General features: G+C 42.2%; 2 protein-coding genes across 2 annotated transcripts; both read left to right on the forward strand.

Annotated features, from left to right (window-relative positions):
* On the forward strand, positions 15,046-16,236 carry LOC109838928 (zinc finger MYM-type protein 5-like). Its single transcript, XM_020407355.1, has one exon. It carries the CDS (start codon positions 15,046-15,048, stop codon positions 16,234-16,236), a length of 1,191 nt encoding a protein of 396 aa, XP_020262944.1.
* LOC109838929 lies at positions 16,487-17,233 on the forward strand. The gene has a single exon (XM_020407356.1). The coding sequence runs from the start codon at positions 16,487-16,489 to the stop codon at positions 17,231-17,233; it is 747 nt and encodes a 248-aa protein (XP_020262945.1).

An 18,592-nucleotide genomic window follows, 5' to 3' on the forward strand; every position in this document is an offset into this window, starting at 1 on the left:
TCTTTGCGGGTAAGAGCATAGTTATTCCGACTGAACTTCGGATATGTTTCGCCGTCGTGCAAGACGAACGAAGTGACATATGTAAACTAGGATCGTCATACAATTCCTGCATTACATCATCGAGACAACGCGAGTACTCTAAATCATTGTTTATTATTTCATCGGTAAGCTGCCAGTTACAACTTTCATCTGACGAATTACCACCGTCAAGATCGATTACAAGAGGTTCAATGTCATTTAGCACAAGACCTTCACTATAATCGAGCCCAGCTTCGGTATCAGCTTCTTCTCCGCTGTCCATACCATGGGCCGATGGTTCAGTATCGGATTCAGCACCATAAAGAAGGGAGTCAGTAAAGTAGTTTTCTAACCCCTTGAATGGTTGCTTATCCGCGACCACCGTCTTGACCTCATCATTAGTGTCGACATATTTCAGACACTGATGGAGGGTAGAGGAAACTATAAGATTACTGTGGATCCATGGACGACCCAACAGTAAATTATAGGAAGTCTCGGCATCAATTACATAGCAGGTGACTTCGGGCTTCAGGTCTCCGAGCTGACACTTCACCCGAATTTTTCCCAACGGTCTTGATCCACTAGTATTGAATCCGTAGATGACAGTTCCCGTGGAGGCTAGCTTGCTGGCGGGAATTCCGAGGTGATACATCAACCGAAGTGGCATGATGCTAACAGCGGAACCTGGATCAACTTGAATCCGGTTGACAACGCTTGAGCCAATATATCCAGTGAAATATAGAGGCCTATCATGTTTTGAATTTCTAACTTGCATATCTTCTTTCGTGAAAGCAATGCAAGGAAACTTTGTGGCTGCTAGATTGCAATGTTGAATCGACGACTCTGGCTCTTCGGGAGTTAGCTTAATCTGAGTAAGGAACACCTCAGAATCAACCAAGGCTTCTTGTAATGCTTCTCTGGTATCTTTCGAGAGGCGCAGTAACTCGTATAGCGTAATCCTTGCTGGGATATTAGCTAGCTGAGCCATAACATCGAAACGATATGGTATGTTCGAACTTTCCGGTTTGTCTCATCCAATCGGTCGGTTGAAACGAGACTGCTTTGGAACTTGAACCTCTTTATGTTGGGGTTCTTTTTCTTTTTGCTTAGCCGGTTGTTGCGGCTTCCCAGCAGCTACAGGAGGAGTTACAACTACCCCCAGCTCCGTCAGAGTTTTAGCATTTGGGTTAGAGGTTTCAGGATATTTATAATGGTATTCATTCCCACCCCTTGTAGCGAAAGATTCCTGCTCTTCTTCAGAAAGCGGTAAAGCTGGAATCTGTTCATCATTCTTCTCGGGAATTGCCGAGGCTCCATAACAAGACTTCTCTTTTCCTTTGCCATTTGATTTCTTCTTTGATGTGGATGTCGTCCACTGTTCATCTTCAAGCAAATCCGGATGAACCCAAAGGATTTCGCCGTTGGGGGTTGTGTGAGATACAAGCCCTTTTTGGCGCTGTCCATGAGGGTCATCATTGATGGTCTGCATCTTGACCTTTGATACTGGTTCGGCTTGAAACCAGGATAAAGGAACAGATCCGAAGCTGATAAACACCGTATTTGCACCTACTTTCTTCTCTTTCGGCTTTGGTGTTACGATACCAACATCGATTAAGGTTTGTATTTTGTCTTTTAAGACATAACACGCCTTAGTGGGATGGTGGACCCTTCTGTGATATGCATAATACTTCGGGTCGTCGGTCTTCTTCGCTTCTTCTTGGTTTGTGACCGGTGAAAGCTTGATCTTGTTGTTGTCTAACAGATACTTGAAGATGACCGGAACTTCATCATCCTTGAATGAATACTCCTTCGGGAACTTAGGCTCTGAGGCCTTAAACTGCTTCGGAGGCTGTTGATTCTGATTAGGTGCTAGTTGGAAGGATGACTGCTGTGGTTGTTGTTGTGGCTGTTGCGATGTTTGATATGCATCAACAGCAGCCGCAGACCCTCTTCCTCTGCCTCGAGAATTAAAGTTTTGTTTTTGAGCATTATCTTGTGGCAGTCCCCTCTCCAACTTCTTTCTCTTAAGAAAGCGCTCGGCTTGTTCACCTCTCACTTTCAATTCCTTCCAAGTTTTAGAAGGTACAACCCCCATGACTTCTAACACATCTAGCGACAAGTTATTGTGACATGTCTGTAGGATGAACTCTTCTGTGAGTGGATCTCAGTAGTTTACCGCTTTGTTCCGGAATCGTTTGACGAAGACATCAACCGACTCCCCATTTATCTGCTTCTCGTCCAACAAGGTGCCAATAGAGACCTCCGTGTCATCGTCGAAGAAATTGGTGAGGAATAATCCTTCCATATCTTCCTAGCTAGTGATACTCCCGGGTTTGAGACGTCGGTACCAATCGAAGGCAGGCCCGCGAAGGGTTCCTACGAATGACCGGACCATCAAGGCTTCGTTTCCAGATATTGCACCGAGATGCGACTTGAAATAAATCAAGTGCTGAGTGGGTGAACCCCTACCATCAAAAGGAGTAAAGTTAATCAAATTAAATTTTGGGGGATAAGGAATCAGATCCCACTCCCTTGGGTATGGGTATGGAATGCCCGTTTTCTTCACTTCTTAGGCTGTCATCAGAGCATTGACTTTGCTCTCAAGATCCTGCATCTTTTTGTCTTCTTCCTCACTCTTTTTCAAGTAAATTTGAGGAGGTTGAGTAGATGATTTGGCCGGACCGCTTCCAGAATTGTCTTTATCGGGAGGAGGATCGGCAAAGATAGTCTCGTCTTCTTCGTCACCGTCCTCAGTTGTGTGTACAGGTCTGGCATTACGTTTGCTGGATTCCGCCTTTTGGCTCGATTCCGGTTGATGTTGTTGAGCTTGCAAGTCTCGAATATGCTGCATTGTCAACTCCATCTCGGTTTTAACTTTAGCTCTAATTTCCTCGCGTTGTTTAGCTAACGCTTCCTATAATATCTAAGCCAATTGATATGGCGTAATTGCGAATGATTCTCTGGCTCACCCAATACTAGACGTGGTATCGTCTGATGCAACGGCGGAACAAGTATCTGACAGTTCCTCCTCTGAAGATAACCCTTCGTGCATTCTTTTATAGTCTCGACGTCGGTTAGCTCTTCTTTGTAACCGTAACATTCTTTGAGATAGACCCCGCTCAACTCTCCCTTCCGAAGAGAAATCAGGATCAGGGTTGACTAATTGTTGCTTTCCTCTGTCGGTCATATTAATAGTGACCTCAGGGAATTCATCTCGTCGAATTGCAGGTCTCTTCTTGTTAAAGCGTCTCACTTTGGGTCTTGACGCTTCAGTGGAAAGTCTTTGAAATACGGAAACTCTAGTTGAATTATTTTTAGAGCATCCGCATTCTGTCAGTACTGCTTTAATGAGTCTCTCACAGGAGCAGTGAGACTTGTTTTCTCGTATAATTCTTTTTCTTGAGTTATTTTTCTGATAGTACAGCTCATCGTTATTGTGATTTGAGCAACCCATCTTTTGTTTTTGAACCCTGTTAACATGCACAGGACGACTAGTCGTCGCCTCTGGGCGATCCAAGGTTAAATTTTTAATTCCACCCCTTTACGGGTGTGGAGTATTCATAGGTCCTAAACGAGAGTGAACTGGTATTCTCTCATTCTGGACTGGTACAGTTCTGACAGGAGGGTGTTTACGACCCCCTGTATAAGAAACCACTAAGGGTTTATTTGCTGGATCTGATTGTTCTTTGACTGGGGCTTTGCCTCGATCGTCAACCGAAGGACCGAGGCGATCCGCCATTGTGATCTTAAATTTGGATAAGTCTGGGCTAACCCAGGGTTTCACTGGTGATGCAGTAGATGCTATTGTAGTAGAAGGACCAGGTTCAGGTGTTGATGAAGTGCCGCGGTTAGATAAAGTGCCGCGGCAACCATGACTGCCGCGGTCGTATAAAGTGCCGCGGCAGTATGGGCTGCCGCGGTCGGAGATTGCCTCGCCCTGTGACTTTTGGGCACCTTCAATTCTGGGAATCCAGATTTTGCAGTTCTTCGGCGATTTTTCAGACACCATTTCATTCTTGTTTCTTTGAGCTTGCTGACGAAGTGTACGGGCACGAGCGGCCTTTACTTGATGTTTTTGTATATGTTCTTTAAGGGTCGATCGGACCCTTTTGACAAGAGTCCATTCCTCTGTCGTAAGCCGTGCAGAAATATGATTATTTTGCCGATGAGGCAATTGAACCATTTTTTGCTTCCTCGACTTTAGGTCCGCATAGTAATGGACCCCGTCGGTTTGCTGTAAGGCCTTGGCCAATTGACGAGCATGGCGCTGGCGTTGTCTCTGACGAGCTCTCTTCGTCAGCACTGGTGAGCGATGATTCAGTGACTCCTTAACTGGTGCGGAGTCATTTGGAGCAGAAATGTTGCAGGCAGATTCCTTGGCGAGAACCTGGCAAGAATCTTCACCTGCGGTCTTCATCGGAATTGAAGACTTAGAAACTTTCTTAGAAGAGGAAATCTTCCTACACTTGCGGGGCGAGGAAGATTTTGAGGATGAGGATGATAGGTACTCCTCGAATTTTGCCTGATCGAACTCATATTCGATCTCTTCAGTGACAATGATCTTAATCGGCTATGACACTGCGGCCTCGGCAGCGAGGCCGCTGGCTCCCACTGTGGTCGAGGCCCCTGGCTCCCACTGTGGTCGCCAGTTTGTTTTCAGCGAAAGTTGCTTCCATTGTCGATTCCATTAAACTTCAGTCGTTTTACAGAAAATTACAATAAAAATAAGCAAAAATTACAACTCTCGAGAAAATAACACAGAAATCGTTTATCGAATCCTGTTTTGTGGGACTTTGCCTGTGCCGGGAGTGCTTTGGCTCGTAGACCACCAAATCACAGATCGTGAGGGTGTTTGAAGATCTTTCCTTCGTTTATCGAAGTAAAGATTTGAAAGCGAGTATTTTATCGATGTAAGATATTCACTCTTCCAAAGATTAAGTCTGAGCTTAGATCTCTAGGAATCACCAAATGCTCTTCCAAAGATTAAGTCTGAGCTTAGATCTCTAGGAATCACCAAATGATGCTTGTCAAAGGGTGAAAGTTCTCTCTTTCTTCTAGGAATCACCAAATGATGCTTGTCAAAGGGTGAAAGTTCTCTCTTTCTTCCTCAAAATCACCAAAAGCCCAAGTCTCTTCTGCTCCAAAATGCTCTCCCTCCTTTATTTCGTGTTTAAGGAGGTATTTATAGGGGTAGGAGTGCACAACAGTTAAAACGGGGGCAAAGTAACCGACCAGATGACTGTTCTTTGGCCGCGGCAGTCGACATTGCCGCGGCTATTGGCGCGGCAGTGTGGACTGCCGCGGTCAAGGAGGCGGTTACCAGCACGTTCCATCGTGCTTGAAACTGTTCTCCCACGACCTTTAACCACTTTTTTTTTATGGTTTAACTGTTTGTCCACGTCAGCACACGTTCTATTTCTGATATGCCGCCACGTGGGCTTCAAGAAATCACCATATAACTGCCTTGTAACCGCCGCAGCACCCCCTTATAATAGCCGCGGCACCATGGGTTGCCGCGCCTTGGCCGCGGCACCATGTCCTACCGCGCCTCAGCCGCGCGCGATGTACTGCCTGATGGTGTGTACATTGTTCTTCCATGTTGTCTTGCTTCTTTTGAATGACCCCCTCTGATTAAGAGAATGGCGTTTATCGTCTTCTCTTTGTCTTGAGTAGTATTTGGATGCCTGTAAGCATTTTTTGACGCCTACAGTTGTATTTTAACTTTTTTTTATTTCTAAGTAACAAATGGCTTCTATTCATGTTGTTTATGTATGCACCTTCAAATCTTTTTTATTTTGATATAAGTACATTAGAGCCTCAGTATTTGATAACTCATTAAAACTTTTACATTATCTCAATTACCTTCCAGGATGACCCCTAGCATGTCATTGAATGAGCTCAGCATGATTTCCTAATAAGAGCACCTCCAACCCAAAAAACCAAAAATAGTGTAGTTTTTACACCAAGTTGGTGTAGTTTTTACATCAAATCAATATTTCATCTCTAACCATTACACCAAATTATACATCAAAAAGAACATTCCTTCTATTTACAAACTATAAAATGAAATATGGTTGGAATATTTGATTTGTTATAACAAACTATAAGGGCAAACTTGGGAAAAACCAAAATCTCCATATCTACAGTGTTGCGTCATTCCTGGCGCAACACTGTAGCACCCCTTTAAAATGACGCTAAGTTTGGCGTTGGGTTGGAGGAAGAATTGGCGCTTGATTTGCGTCAAAATGGTTTTTTGGAGTTGGGTTGGAGATGTCGCGCGCCTATGCGGAAGCGTTGCACGCACACACAACGAACTTGAGATCACGGAATAAGAAAGCCACACACTTGCACAAACCAAGCTAATTACGACAAATCAAACCAAACACAGAGATATACGTGGTTCGGCAATTGCCTACATCCACGGGGAGAGGATGAGGAGATTTCACTATATGGAGGAGAAATACAACGGGTTACAACTCACAAAATCACTCAAATATAACCCTAACCAAAGCTCTCAACTCCCTCACAATATCTCCCTCTCAAAGTGCTCAAAACAATGCTAATTCTCTCCTTTTCTCTCTTTTTGAAACCCTAAAAAACGTGGTCCTATTTATAATAGAACACAATCCCAAACAAAGGAGGATTCTCATACAAAGGAGAATTCTAAAAACGAGTCTGCCACACCCTGCACCATGGGTGTGGCAGAGGGTGTGGTGCAGAACAGATTCTACCACACCCTGCACCGTGGGTGTGGCAGAGGGTGTGGTGCAGGACAGATTCTACCACACCCATGGCAGACACCACACTAGGGTGTGGTGGAGTCTGCCACATCGCCATCTTCAAGAACATCTCGAACGAAGTGATAACGAACGTCAATGTGCTTCGTCCTCGCATGAAAAACCTGATTCTTCGCCAAATAGATAGCACTCATGCTATCACAATGAATGGTGACGGACCGCTGCGATATACCAAGTTCCTCCAAAAGTCCTCGAAGCCAAATAGCCTCCTTCACAGCCTCCGTAACCGCCATATACTCTGCCTCCATCGTAGACAAAGCCACCGTAGACTGTAAGGTGCATCTCCAACACACCGGCGCACGGGTCAAAGTAAACACATATCCCATAGTAGACCAACGCTTATCCAAATCCCCGGCATAATCCGAATCAACATATCCAATGCACAACTACCCACCTGTAGTGTTCCGCTCATAAACCAAACCAACATTGAGCGTACCTCGAATGTACCTCAAAATCCATCTCACGGTGTCCCAATGACCCACTCCTGGATCGTGCATGTATCTTGATACCATGCTCACCGCCTGTGACAAATCCGGCCTCGTACATACCATCGCGTACATCAAGCTCCTAACTGCGCTCGCATATGGATTCGACATCAACTCACGGTCTTCAACTGACTTCGGTGAAAGGTCAGCTGAAAGCTTCAAATGGGCTCCCAACGGTACACTAACTGGCTTCGTATCCATGCTAACATGGAATCGCTGTAGAACCTTCTTCAAATAAGCCACCTGTGTCAAACAAATCTTGCCCTTCTTCTTGTCTCTGCCGATCTCCATCCCTAAAATGCGCTTCGCCTCGCCCAAGTCCTTCATCTCAAACTCATTCGAAAGCTGAACTTTCAACTAATCTATAGCTGACCTGGAACTAGAGGCAACCAACATGTCATCGACAAAGCAACAAATAAATGTACGCACCTCCTCTCAACTTGCGAAAATACACGCAAGGATCAAACTGGCTCCGAGTGTACGAATGACCAAGCATAAAACCATCGAATCGCCTATACCACTGTCGAGGAGATTGCTTATACAGTTCTTTCATTATTTTCTTATTTGCAAATTTCCAACAAACACTGAGTCATATATATTTCTTCATCAAGATCACCATGAAGAAATGCCGTCTTCACATCCAACTGATCTAACTCCAAACCATACTGTGCCACCAAAGCTAGCAAAATCCGAATCGAAGAGTGCTTCACCACCGGAGAGAAAACCTCATTGTAATCAATACCTTCCTTTTGTGCATAGCCCTTCGCAACCAACCTAGCCTTGAATCTCACTGGAGTGCCCTCAATGCCCTCCTTCTTCGTGTATACCCACTACCGCAATAGAATCCTAAACCTGAGCCGTCGGTCCCTGATCCTGCTCATGAGTACCCGTATCCTCCGCATCACCATCGTGCTCGCCTGGCGTCACCTCAGTCGGCACTCTAATGGATACTGCACTATCTGGACTCTGTGGAGCTGCATCAATCTCCACCACCTGCGAAATCTCTTCTGTCGAGTCGCTCTCCACCTGATGAGAGCTGTGAAGCTTTAAGATAGAAGCCTCATCGAATGTGACGTCCCTACTCAGCACAATCTTCTTATCAACTGGATCCCAAAGCTTGTATCCCTTGACACCACGCTTGAATCCTACAAATATAGCCTTCCTAGCTCGAGGTTCCAACTTATCAGTTCTAACATGATAATATGCAGGGCAACCAAATACCTTAAGCTGGTCATAGTCATGTGCTGTCTCTCCTGACCACATCTCCATAGGGGTCTTCCCCTCAATCGCAGATAAAGGCAGCCTATTAATGAGGTGGCTCGCAGAAAAAAGTGCCTCAGCCCAAAAGATCTTCTCCAAACCACTATGCGCTAATAAACATCGAATCTTCTCCAGCAAAGACCGATTTAACCTCTCTGCCACCCCATTCTGCTGCGGTGTATAACTAACTGTGAAGTGCCTCTCTATGCCCTCGTCTCGACATAGCTGCTGAAAGGGATCTGAGGTATATTTGCCGCCGTTGTTGGATCGCAACGTCTTGATCTTTCTCCCAGTCTGCAGTTCTAATCTCTTCTTCCACTCCACAAACAAATCTAGGACTTCACTCTTATGCTTCATGGTGTACACCCAACAACGCCTAGAATAGTCATCAACAAATATGACGAACCAATGTCGACCACCAAGTGATGCCGTCTTGGTGGGACCCCAAACATCTGTGTGCACGTAGTCCAAGATGCCCCTCGTCCTATGAATGACCGTCCCGAACTTCACATTCGTCTTCTTGCCAAGTACACAGTGCTCACAGAATTCCACTTTACCACTCTTGGCTCCCTTCAATAGCCCCTGCTTGCACAATGCCTGCAGTGACTTTTCACCTGTGTGCCCTAGCCTGTAATGCCAAAGTCTGCTCATGTCCGCCTCTGAAATAGCCGAAGCAACCTGGCCAATCTCGGTGCTCCCCTTCAGATAGTATAAGTTATGTCTGCGGATTCCCTTCATCACCACCAAAGATCCCTTAGTGACCTTTGCTACAGCATTCTCAAAGGTCACCCTGAATCCCTTCGCCTCCAAAACCCCAACTGAGATAAGATTCTTCTTAAGTTGAGGAACGAATCTCACCTCCTTCAACTCACGGACTACTCCATCGTGCATCCGAATCCTCACAGTACCTATCCTATAAACGCCACAGGATTGATCATTTCCTATGACAACAACACCCCCATCGAGTCTCTTAAATGATGAAAACCAATCTCGCCTAGGAGTCATATGATAAGTAGCGCCAGAATCAAGCATCCACTCCGATGCATCCAAATGGTTCACCTCCGGAGTAATCAAAAGAGAAAAGCTCGAATCATCAGAATCATCGCTTTTCGCAACATTCACCTCATTGTCCTTCGGGCCCTTATTCTTGCTATTCTCCTTTTCTTTGACTTTCGGGCAGTCTCTCTTCCAATAACCCTGCTCTTTGTAGAATGCACATTGGTTCTTTCCAAGCTGGTGACGACCTCTTGACTTTGACCTCCCTCTATTTCCACCTTTCTGATATGAGCTTCTACCTCTCGTCGACAAGGCCTCTCCTGAAGTACTAGCGCGGGAAGTCTCCTTATCCTTCCTCCTCAAATCATAGTTCGTCAATGCGTTAGTCACTTCACTATAAGTGATAGAAGATCTCCCGTTCAGCAACATAAGCACGAAGGTATCATACTTCTCATCCGGTAAGGAGCCCAAAAGAATAATAGCCTTGTACTCATCTGTGATCTTCTCATCCACGTTCGCCAAGTCCGACAACAACTTAGTGTAGTTGTTCACATGAGCCGCAAGCGAGGTACCTCTGGACATCTGGAATCTGAATAACCTTCGCAGCAAGTGCAACCGGTTCTCAACACTCTTCGTAAGGTACTTATTGTTGAGAATTTCCCACATCTTCATCGCAGACGTCACCCCAATCACATCGTATTTCAGCTCCTGTTCCAAACAGGACCTGATCACCCCGCAAGCATTTCGATTCATCTTTTCCCATATCGCCTCTTCATATTTAGGTGGCCTCACATCGACCATGATGGTCTCCTCCAGATTTTGAGCATTGAGCGCATCCTGTACGTCGCTCATCCACAAACCAAAATTGATCTTGCCGTCATATTTCACAACACTAATCTTAGTGTTCTGAAAACCCACTTGAACTGTGCCTGTCATCTTGCTGCTTTCACCAATTACTTCACCCATAATCACAACTTCCAAATTGTAGAGAAAGATCCAAACTTTGAAAGAATAAGAAATTACCCAACTGAACCCTAGATTGGATTCCAAATAGAACTCCTAACCACACGAGGAAAGCGAGATCTTCAACGGCAACTTCAAACCCTAACTCCACCAAAGCCTAGAACTCCAAGAACCAAGCTTCAAACTGAATCTTCCTCCACCTAATCCAAAACCCTAGATCTGAATCTGAGCTCTGAGAAATACAACGGGTTACAACTCACAAAATCACTCAAATATAACCCTAACAAAAGCTCTCAACTCCCTCATAATATCTCCCTCTCAAAGTGCTCAAAACAATGCTAATTCTCTCCTTTTCTCTCCTTTTGAAACCCTAAAAATCGTGGTCCTATTTATAATAGAACACAATCCCAAACAAAGGAGGATTCCCATACAAAGGAGGATTCTAAAAACGAGTCTGCAACACCCTGCACCATGGGTGTGGCAGAGGGTGTGGTGCAGGACAGATTCTGCCACACCCATGGCAGACACCACACCAGGGTGTGGTGGAGTCTGTTTTGGGTTATTCTTCATATTTTTCACAATTCCTTCGTCGTTTTCACAGGAGATGCTCTAAGCACACTTTCATTGTAATTTCAAATGGCAGTTCACACTTAAATGAAAATAATAGACTTGGAAAATGATTAGAATAGCGAATTTGGGGTCTTCTGCAATTTATTGCACTGTTTGGAGGGAGCACAATTTCAGAATTTCCCGGGAAAAAAAAAGGAAAATGTTCAGCACTTTGAGAGCTAAGGGCCTAAGGCCATGGAAATGTACAAAATTTCAGTAGATTTATCTCACTACAAGGATAATTACTTTTGACAGGAATTTCATAAGTCATGTAATTGTTAACTGTTTTCTCTGTTTTTTTATTTTCTTTTGTTTGTTTATTTTCTTATTTTCTTTTGCATTTGGGTTTTTCTCATTTTCTAATTTAATGAAGCATATTTGTCACGCCCCGCTTCCCAAAATACTAGGGGAATCGGAACGTGAACAAGCCCGCGACGTATTAGATTAAGAAGAATATACACTATCAATTTTTTTCTCAATCTAATACGCTAAGCGTCTAGAAATAAATACAATGCGAAGTCACAAGCCCCCGATCACAATAAGTAAGAATATAATAGATAAACTCAGAATAAAAATATCATATCACAAATAGGATAACATCCGAGACATAATATACGGGTCAAACATGCCCTTATACATGACTAAACAAAAGAAATACTGAAGAGAATATAAAAATACAATGATCAGGCGAAAAGGAAATGCTACGAAAATAAACTGAAAGGAATAATTAAGCTTCAACTTGTTCTTCTGCTTCATCTACAAGGCACTCCTGCTAAAAATCCTCCGGCTCCTGGCGATCTCCCAGCTGAATCTGTTCTTCCTCTAAGTCTGACGTGCACCAGAGAAAACAGGTGTACGTCAGCGTGCATGGCGCACAGCAAGACCCTACAAAAGAAAATAGAACGAACGAAAACCCAAGCGGAAAACGATACAATAACAGAAACAACAAAGAACGTACAACTGAAATCCACAAATCAACATGAAAACACTACTAAATCATGATAACATAAAGCATCCAAAATCGATCAGGTAACAAGATCATGTAGCTAGCGATTAGTCTAATCATCCAAGTAACAAGGGCATACAATAGATGGAATTAATACCTAAAAATCTACAACATGAGACGTAGTACATCGAGCAAAATAATCCAAACAAGGAAACCCTCATGTATATACCATATGTCTCAAATTGTAGATAATTAAATATTAACCCCGATCTATGTATGAAAAGAAACACAACTGGCCTACATCTCATAAGAATCATACTTAGCCAAGAATCGAGGTCATGTAACTAGTCATCCTATCTCAACTCACTGGTCCACATCTCACATAGAGTCAACACTCATATCATCGGATAACTGACTGTTCACAAATCCTCTACGTGCACCCAATACGCCGCTACACTGGATCGGTCAGAGGGCTACACGCAATCCTTTTTCAGCCTGATTCGAACTCAAGCAAAACCCGGGTGAATATCAAATTCACGGACCAAAGTGACTACACTGGCTTCACTTTGACCCAACAAACTAACCCCAAGCTACACTGGATCATGAGGTGAGCCTGGAAGATACATCAACAGTTATATCTGATCACATGAACATGGACTTCCCCATCTCAACTCTTCTTGTTTGTCTAAATCAACAATCATAATTTCTATTAACTCGGGTTCACCACCTAAACTCAGTCAACACACTCACACATGTCACTAAGTCTGTTCATGACGCACGAGGTCACTAAGTCATGAACTGTTAGGGGTTCTCAAACACAATAGGAAATAATAAGTACAACCAATCATGCGCAACGATATCATGACATATCACATAATTAAAATGAGAATCACACCTTCAAAAATAATCCTTTAAATTAATAAATTTATTTACTTCAAAATGATTTCCTTATCCAAAATAAATCTTTTATTTCTTATTATAATTATCCAAAATAATTCCATTTTCCAAAGTAACTCCTTTTAAATAATTCTAAAAACATTCTTTTTAATATTTCCTCTTACAAAATAATTTCTTTTCTAATTAAAATTAATCTAAAATAATTCCATTTTCAAAATAAATTCCTTTAATTTATTTATAGTTATTCTAAAAATATTCTTCTTCCAAGATAGTTTTTTTAATTTATTATAATTATCTAAAATGATTTCGTTTTCAAAATAAATTCTTTTTAAATTTGCGTAATTATCTCAAAATAATTCTGATACCAAAATAACTTCTTTTAAGATTATAATCATTCTGGAAATGTTATTTATCAGATTATCACAATTTATCTAATATTATTCATCAACAATCCTACTCAGATAATTATATCACATAACCAATTACTAACAGATATAAATATCAAAATGACAAGTCAACGAGCAAGAGGGATCTTGCCTACAAGTTTTTGTCGAACGTATCGACGTCGCCGTGCGAGGCTACGGTGGTTCGACGGATCTGAAAGCTGAGGCGGCGTTGGTCACTGCTGCGATTTGGCGACGCACGTGGCGGAGGGCGCTGCTGAAAGTTCGTCGAGGCGCCGAGGCGCCGAGGCGTGGCAACAAGGAGGCGGTGGACTGTCGGAGGGCAGCGACGGTGGCGTGAGTTAATATGTGGCTGAGGACGGCAGATCGGACGAGGGTTTTCGAAGGCGCTGGCGAGGAGGCGGGCAGGGTGGTTTGCCTTGGTCTGAACGGAAAGAGGCAGAGGGACTACGGGGAGAAGTCGGGGCGGGATTCGAAGGAATGGCGGCCTGGCGGGCAACGGGCTGCCGAGTATGGGTGGTGCAGGCAGGGCGCAGGACGCCGACGGCAGGTCAGAGGCCGTTTTGGAATCTGGTGCGGGTGGAGTTGGGTGGCCGGAGCAGAGGGCGAGCAGGGAGAAGGGTGGGAGGGCGAGGGTCTGCTGGTCGACGCTCAATCGGTGATGGAGGGGGAGGGAGAGCCGGGTTGAGGTGGAGCTCGGTGGAGGGGGGTCTCCGGAGGCTGGGGTGGGCTGCAGGTGGCGAACAGGGGCGGCGGGGGCTGAAGGATGAGATGGGGCGGAGGGGGAGAGCTGGCGAGAGGTGCGGGCCAGAGAGGATGGGGGCGGCTCGGCGGCGCTTGGGCGATGTGGCTGTCGCGTGCGTTCGTACGGAGTGATGGAGCTGGCGGCGGAGGAGGGGCTAGCGTGGTGGGTGGAGGGAACGGTGACGGTATGAGGGGTGCGTAGGAGGAACTACAGCGGCGATGGGTCTTGGAGTTCGCTGGCGATGGGTGGTCGCGGAGCTCGGAGTTGGCGTGGGTTCAGGCCCGGTCCTGGGCTAAGGCAGGGGGGGCAACCGCATAGGGCCCCCGCTGAAAAGGGGCCCCCAAATTTTTAAAATCGTAGTATAGTCTTTTAAGTTTTCTGGCCCAAGAGATTATTAGTCCAACAACTAATCCATTTCCTTATAGATAGTCCAATAAGCTGATCCATTTTATTACTCCTTACTCCTTATACATCAACCATATCACATAGATTACAATTATTAGCATCAATGCATCATTTACATAGAAAACCCAAGCGGCAAGGAAAGCATTGATGAAAGCGGCACTTTCGGCGGCAATTCCAAATTGACATTATACATCTCTTCAATCAAAGGTAATCTATTAAAATCCTTTGCTTTTTTCTTGTAACAAACGAGCACAATTAAAGATTTAGCCGTTTGATAATAATTAAATTTACTCCTTAATTCATTATAAAAAGGAATCAATATAAGTTTTGTTCAATTAAAATTATATTCTGAAAGAGGCAAACAGTGATTAAGTGATGCATTGCAATAATCTTCTTGATCATTTGAGCAATTGGGCATTTTCATAATCAGGTGCTGTTATTCCTTTTTCCCCTTTTAAGCTGCAAATTACATGTATTGTTGTGTTTTAATTTTTATAGAATTGTTTAGCTACTTTTTGAAATGCCGCCTCGGAAATACTTGTCTGGATATGAAAAAAGGAAAAAGAAAAAACAAGTAGATGAACTAGTTGAATCACAAAAAGGAGCTATTGACAAATTTTTCTCTAAAAGCTCAAGTATTCCTGTTGTTAGTGAACAATCAAATGGAGCTTTAAGTGATGAAAATATTGTTTCAAGTGAATTCAATAATGAAAATGTTTTGCCTAGTGAAACTGAATTCACAACTGAAAATTTTGGTGATGATAGGCAATCTTTACCACATTTTGATATATATGAACCTAGCACTTGGAAAAACCTTGATAACAAAGAAAGGGACATTTTAGTTGAGAAGGGATTTGACAGAGATTTGAAAATTGATTTCCCTTTAGATGAAGATCGCAGGCATTTTGCATATACCCATTATTCTAGAAAATTGAATAATGGAGAAACCAGTGATCGAAAATGGCTGATTTACTCTAAACTTGTCGATAAAGTGTTTTGCTTTTGTTGCAAATTGTTCAAATCTAATAGCAATACAACTTTATTAGCAAATGATGGATTGAGAGACTGGAAAAATATTTGCAAGAGACTATCTGACCATGAAAATAGTATTGAGCATATGACTAACATGAACTCTTGGAATGAGCTTAGATTAAGGTTGAGTAAAAATCAAACAATTGATAAAGACTTGCAAAAGCATATTATGCAAGAAAAGGAACGATGGCGGCAAGTTTTGGTTAGAATAGTAGCTGTGATAAAATGCCTTGCTAAAAACAATTTGGCTTTTCGAGGATCTAATGAGAAACTCTATCAAAATAGCAATGGAAATTTTTTGGGACTTGTGGAGATGATTGCAGAATTTGATCCAATAATGCAAGATCATGTTAGGCGTATTGAAAATCATGAAGTTCATTATCATTATCTTAGCCACAAAATTCAAAATGAATTAATTTCTCGTCTAGGCCATACTGTTAGAAGTTCTATCATAAAAAAAATCAAAGAAACAAAATACTTTTCTGTAATTCTTGATTGTACTCCAGATATAAGTCATCAAGAACAAATGGTCCTAGTTGTACGTTGTGTGAATATGTCCAGTAATCAAATAAAGATAGAAGAGTACTTCTTGGAATTTGTGAAGGTAGATGATACATCTGGACTGGGGCTCTTTAATGAATTGTTAAGTTTCTTCATTTACTGTGAAATCTTTGTGTAATACTCGTTGGGAGAGTAGAGTTAAAAGTGTAAAAGCCATTAGATTTCAAGCCCCACAAATAAGATTGGCTTTGTTAGAATTATATAAATCTTCAGAAGATGCGAAAACGAAGAGTGAAGCTGAAATTTTGGTCACTGCAATAGAAAACTTTGAATTTTTACTTGGTATGATTATTTGGTATGACATTTTGTTTGCTATTAGCATTGTGAGCAAAAAATTGCAAAATAAAAATATGCACATTGACACCACTATGAATCAGGTGCAAGATGTAATGTTATATTTTGAAAAATTTAGAAATGATGGGTTTGAAAAGAGTCTGGATATTGCTAGAACTGTTGCATTTGATATGAACGTGGATCCTACATTTGCAACAAAGCGTCGTATAATTAGGAAAAAACAATTTGATGAAAGTGATCATAATGAAGAAATACAATCTGCGGAGGACTCTTTTAGAGTTAATTATTTTTTTGTTGTTGTGGATATGGCAATTGCTTCGCTGAAAGAGAGATTTGAACAACTAAAGACATTTGAAAGTATTTTTGGATTTTTATGTGATTCAGATAAGTTGAAGTCGTTGGATGATATTCAATTAAGAGATTGTTGCAATCACCTTGGAAGCATTTTATCTCATAATGATTCATCTGATATTGATCTTAATGATATGTTTTCTGAATTAAGAGTGTTGCGAATGACTTTACCCAATGTGTCAATGACAGCGGTCCAAATTTTAGAATTTGTTAAACATGCTGATTGTTATCCAAATGTTTCTATTGCTTATCGAATCTTATTGACTGTTCCTGTGTCTGTAGCATCAGCGGAGAGAAGCTTTTCAAAATTGAAGTTGATCAAAACGTACTTGCGTTCAACAATGGCACAAGAAAGGCTGGGCAATTTGGCAATTCTAAGCATCGAGCATGAGATGTTACAAAACATAGATATTGATTCTATCATAAACGACTTTGCTTCAAAAAATGCTCGAAGAAATTGTTTTCTCTAATTTTGTAATCTTATATTTTGGAATAATAAATTATCGTTGTTATGAATTAAAAGTTTAGCGTTTTTTCTATTAAAAAGGGCCCCAAATTTTATTTTCGCCAAGGGCCCCGAAAATGTCAGGTCCGGCCCTGCGTGGGTTGTCGGAGGGGAGGCGTGGGTCGAACGGAGAAGGAGGAGGTGTTGGGGAGAAAATGAGAGAGAGAGAGAGAGAGATGAAGTGAGAGATGGAGAGAGAGAATGGAATGAGAGAGAGAAAGAATCTGAGGGAGATTTTAATAAGAGAGAAAGAGAGAGTACGTAATAGAGTGGTTGGGAGGATGTGAGATGAGAGTTGGGGGGAAATACGAGGTGGGGATTTGCGTGAATTGGGAAGGGTTTTGGGGAAGTGGGGTAGGGGAGAAAGAGGATGAATTATTGGAGAGAGAGTGACAGAGTGGAGTAGGATTAGACTGAAAGGGGTATAACAACGTATACAATGCATGCTACAGGTATATGTAGCAGCTAAATATCAATAATAACATAAGATAATTAATAATACAAATAATAATAATAACAATAATGAATAACCAAACATTAATTTAAAAGTCTTTATCGTAATAATTAAATATAATTAGCAAAATCATTAAAATAATTATAAAAACAAACTTTTAAATTATAGAAAATTCTAGAAATTTAGGGAAATACAAATTCTCTTTTTTTTAAAAAATAAAATTTTAATATTTAAATGCCAGAAAAATTATTTAAACCAGTATTAGAAATTTACGGTCATTACAATATTAAGGTATCTGACCTCTAAAAACAAATATTATATAGGATATTAATTTATTTGAGACAAGTAACGAACTCCATTTTTGTGAATGCAAAGAATGTAACAGATAAACATTGATTAGATCCCTCTTACTAGGGACAAATTTTCAAAACCAACCGTTTTAGGAATTTAATTGCAAAAAATGACCGCTTTCGATAATAATTGCAAAAACCGACCTGTTTTCAGCCCAGCGCTGAAAACAGGTCGGTTTTTGTAAAAAATTCTCCCCAGAACAGTCACGGGAGTTCAACTCCGTAAGTTTAGGAGAAAATTAAAACCTTCACGGGAGTTGAACTCCGTGAAGCTTAATTGTGCTTAAAACTACCACGCGGAGTTTCAAGCTCCTGGAGTTGCAGTCAACAATCCAAGAGAATCGATCCTATGGGAAATTCCGTGGAACTGGGCAGGCTTCACGGGAATCAACTCCCGTGAAGTTGCAAGTAGCTTAATTTTCCAGAAGATCGAGTCCTGAAAATTTTGGCAGCTGCAACCTCCACGGGAGTTGAACTCCGTGGCAGTTTTGCTGCCTATTTAAGACGCCTTAGCGTGAAC

Source organism: Asparagus officinalis, chromosome 4 (assembly GCF_001876935.1).
Source record: "Asparagus officinalis chromosome 4, Aspof.V1, whole genome shotgun sequence".
Taxonomy (NCBI): domain Eukaryota; kingdom Viridiplantae; phylum Streptophyta; class Magnoliopsida; order Asparagales; family Asparagaceae; genus Asparagus; species Asparagus officinalis.

What these genes read in the sequence shown, in the direction of transcription:
- LOC109838928 (XM_020407355.1), top strand. Translation starts at nt 15,046, where the DNA reads ATGCCGCCTCGGAAATACTTGTCTGGATATGAAAAAAGGAAAAAGAAA.
- LOC109838929 (XM_020407356.1), top strand. Translation starts at nt 16,487, where the DNA reads ATGAATCAGGTGCAAGATGTAATGTTATATTTTGAAAAATTTAGAAAT.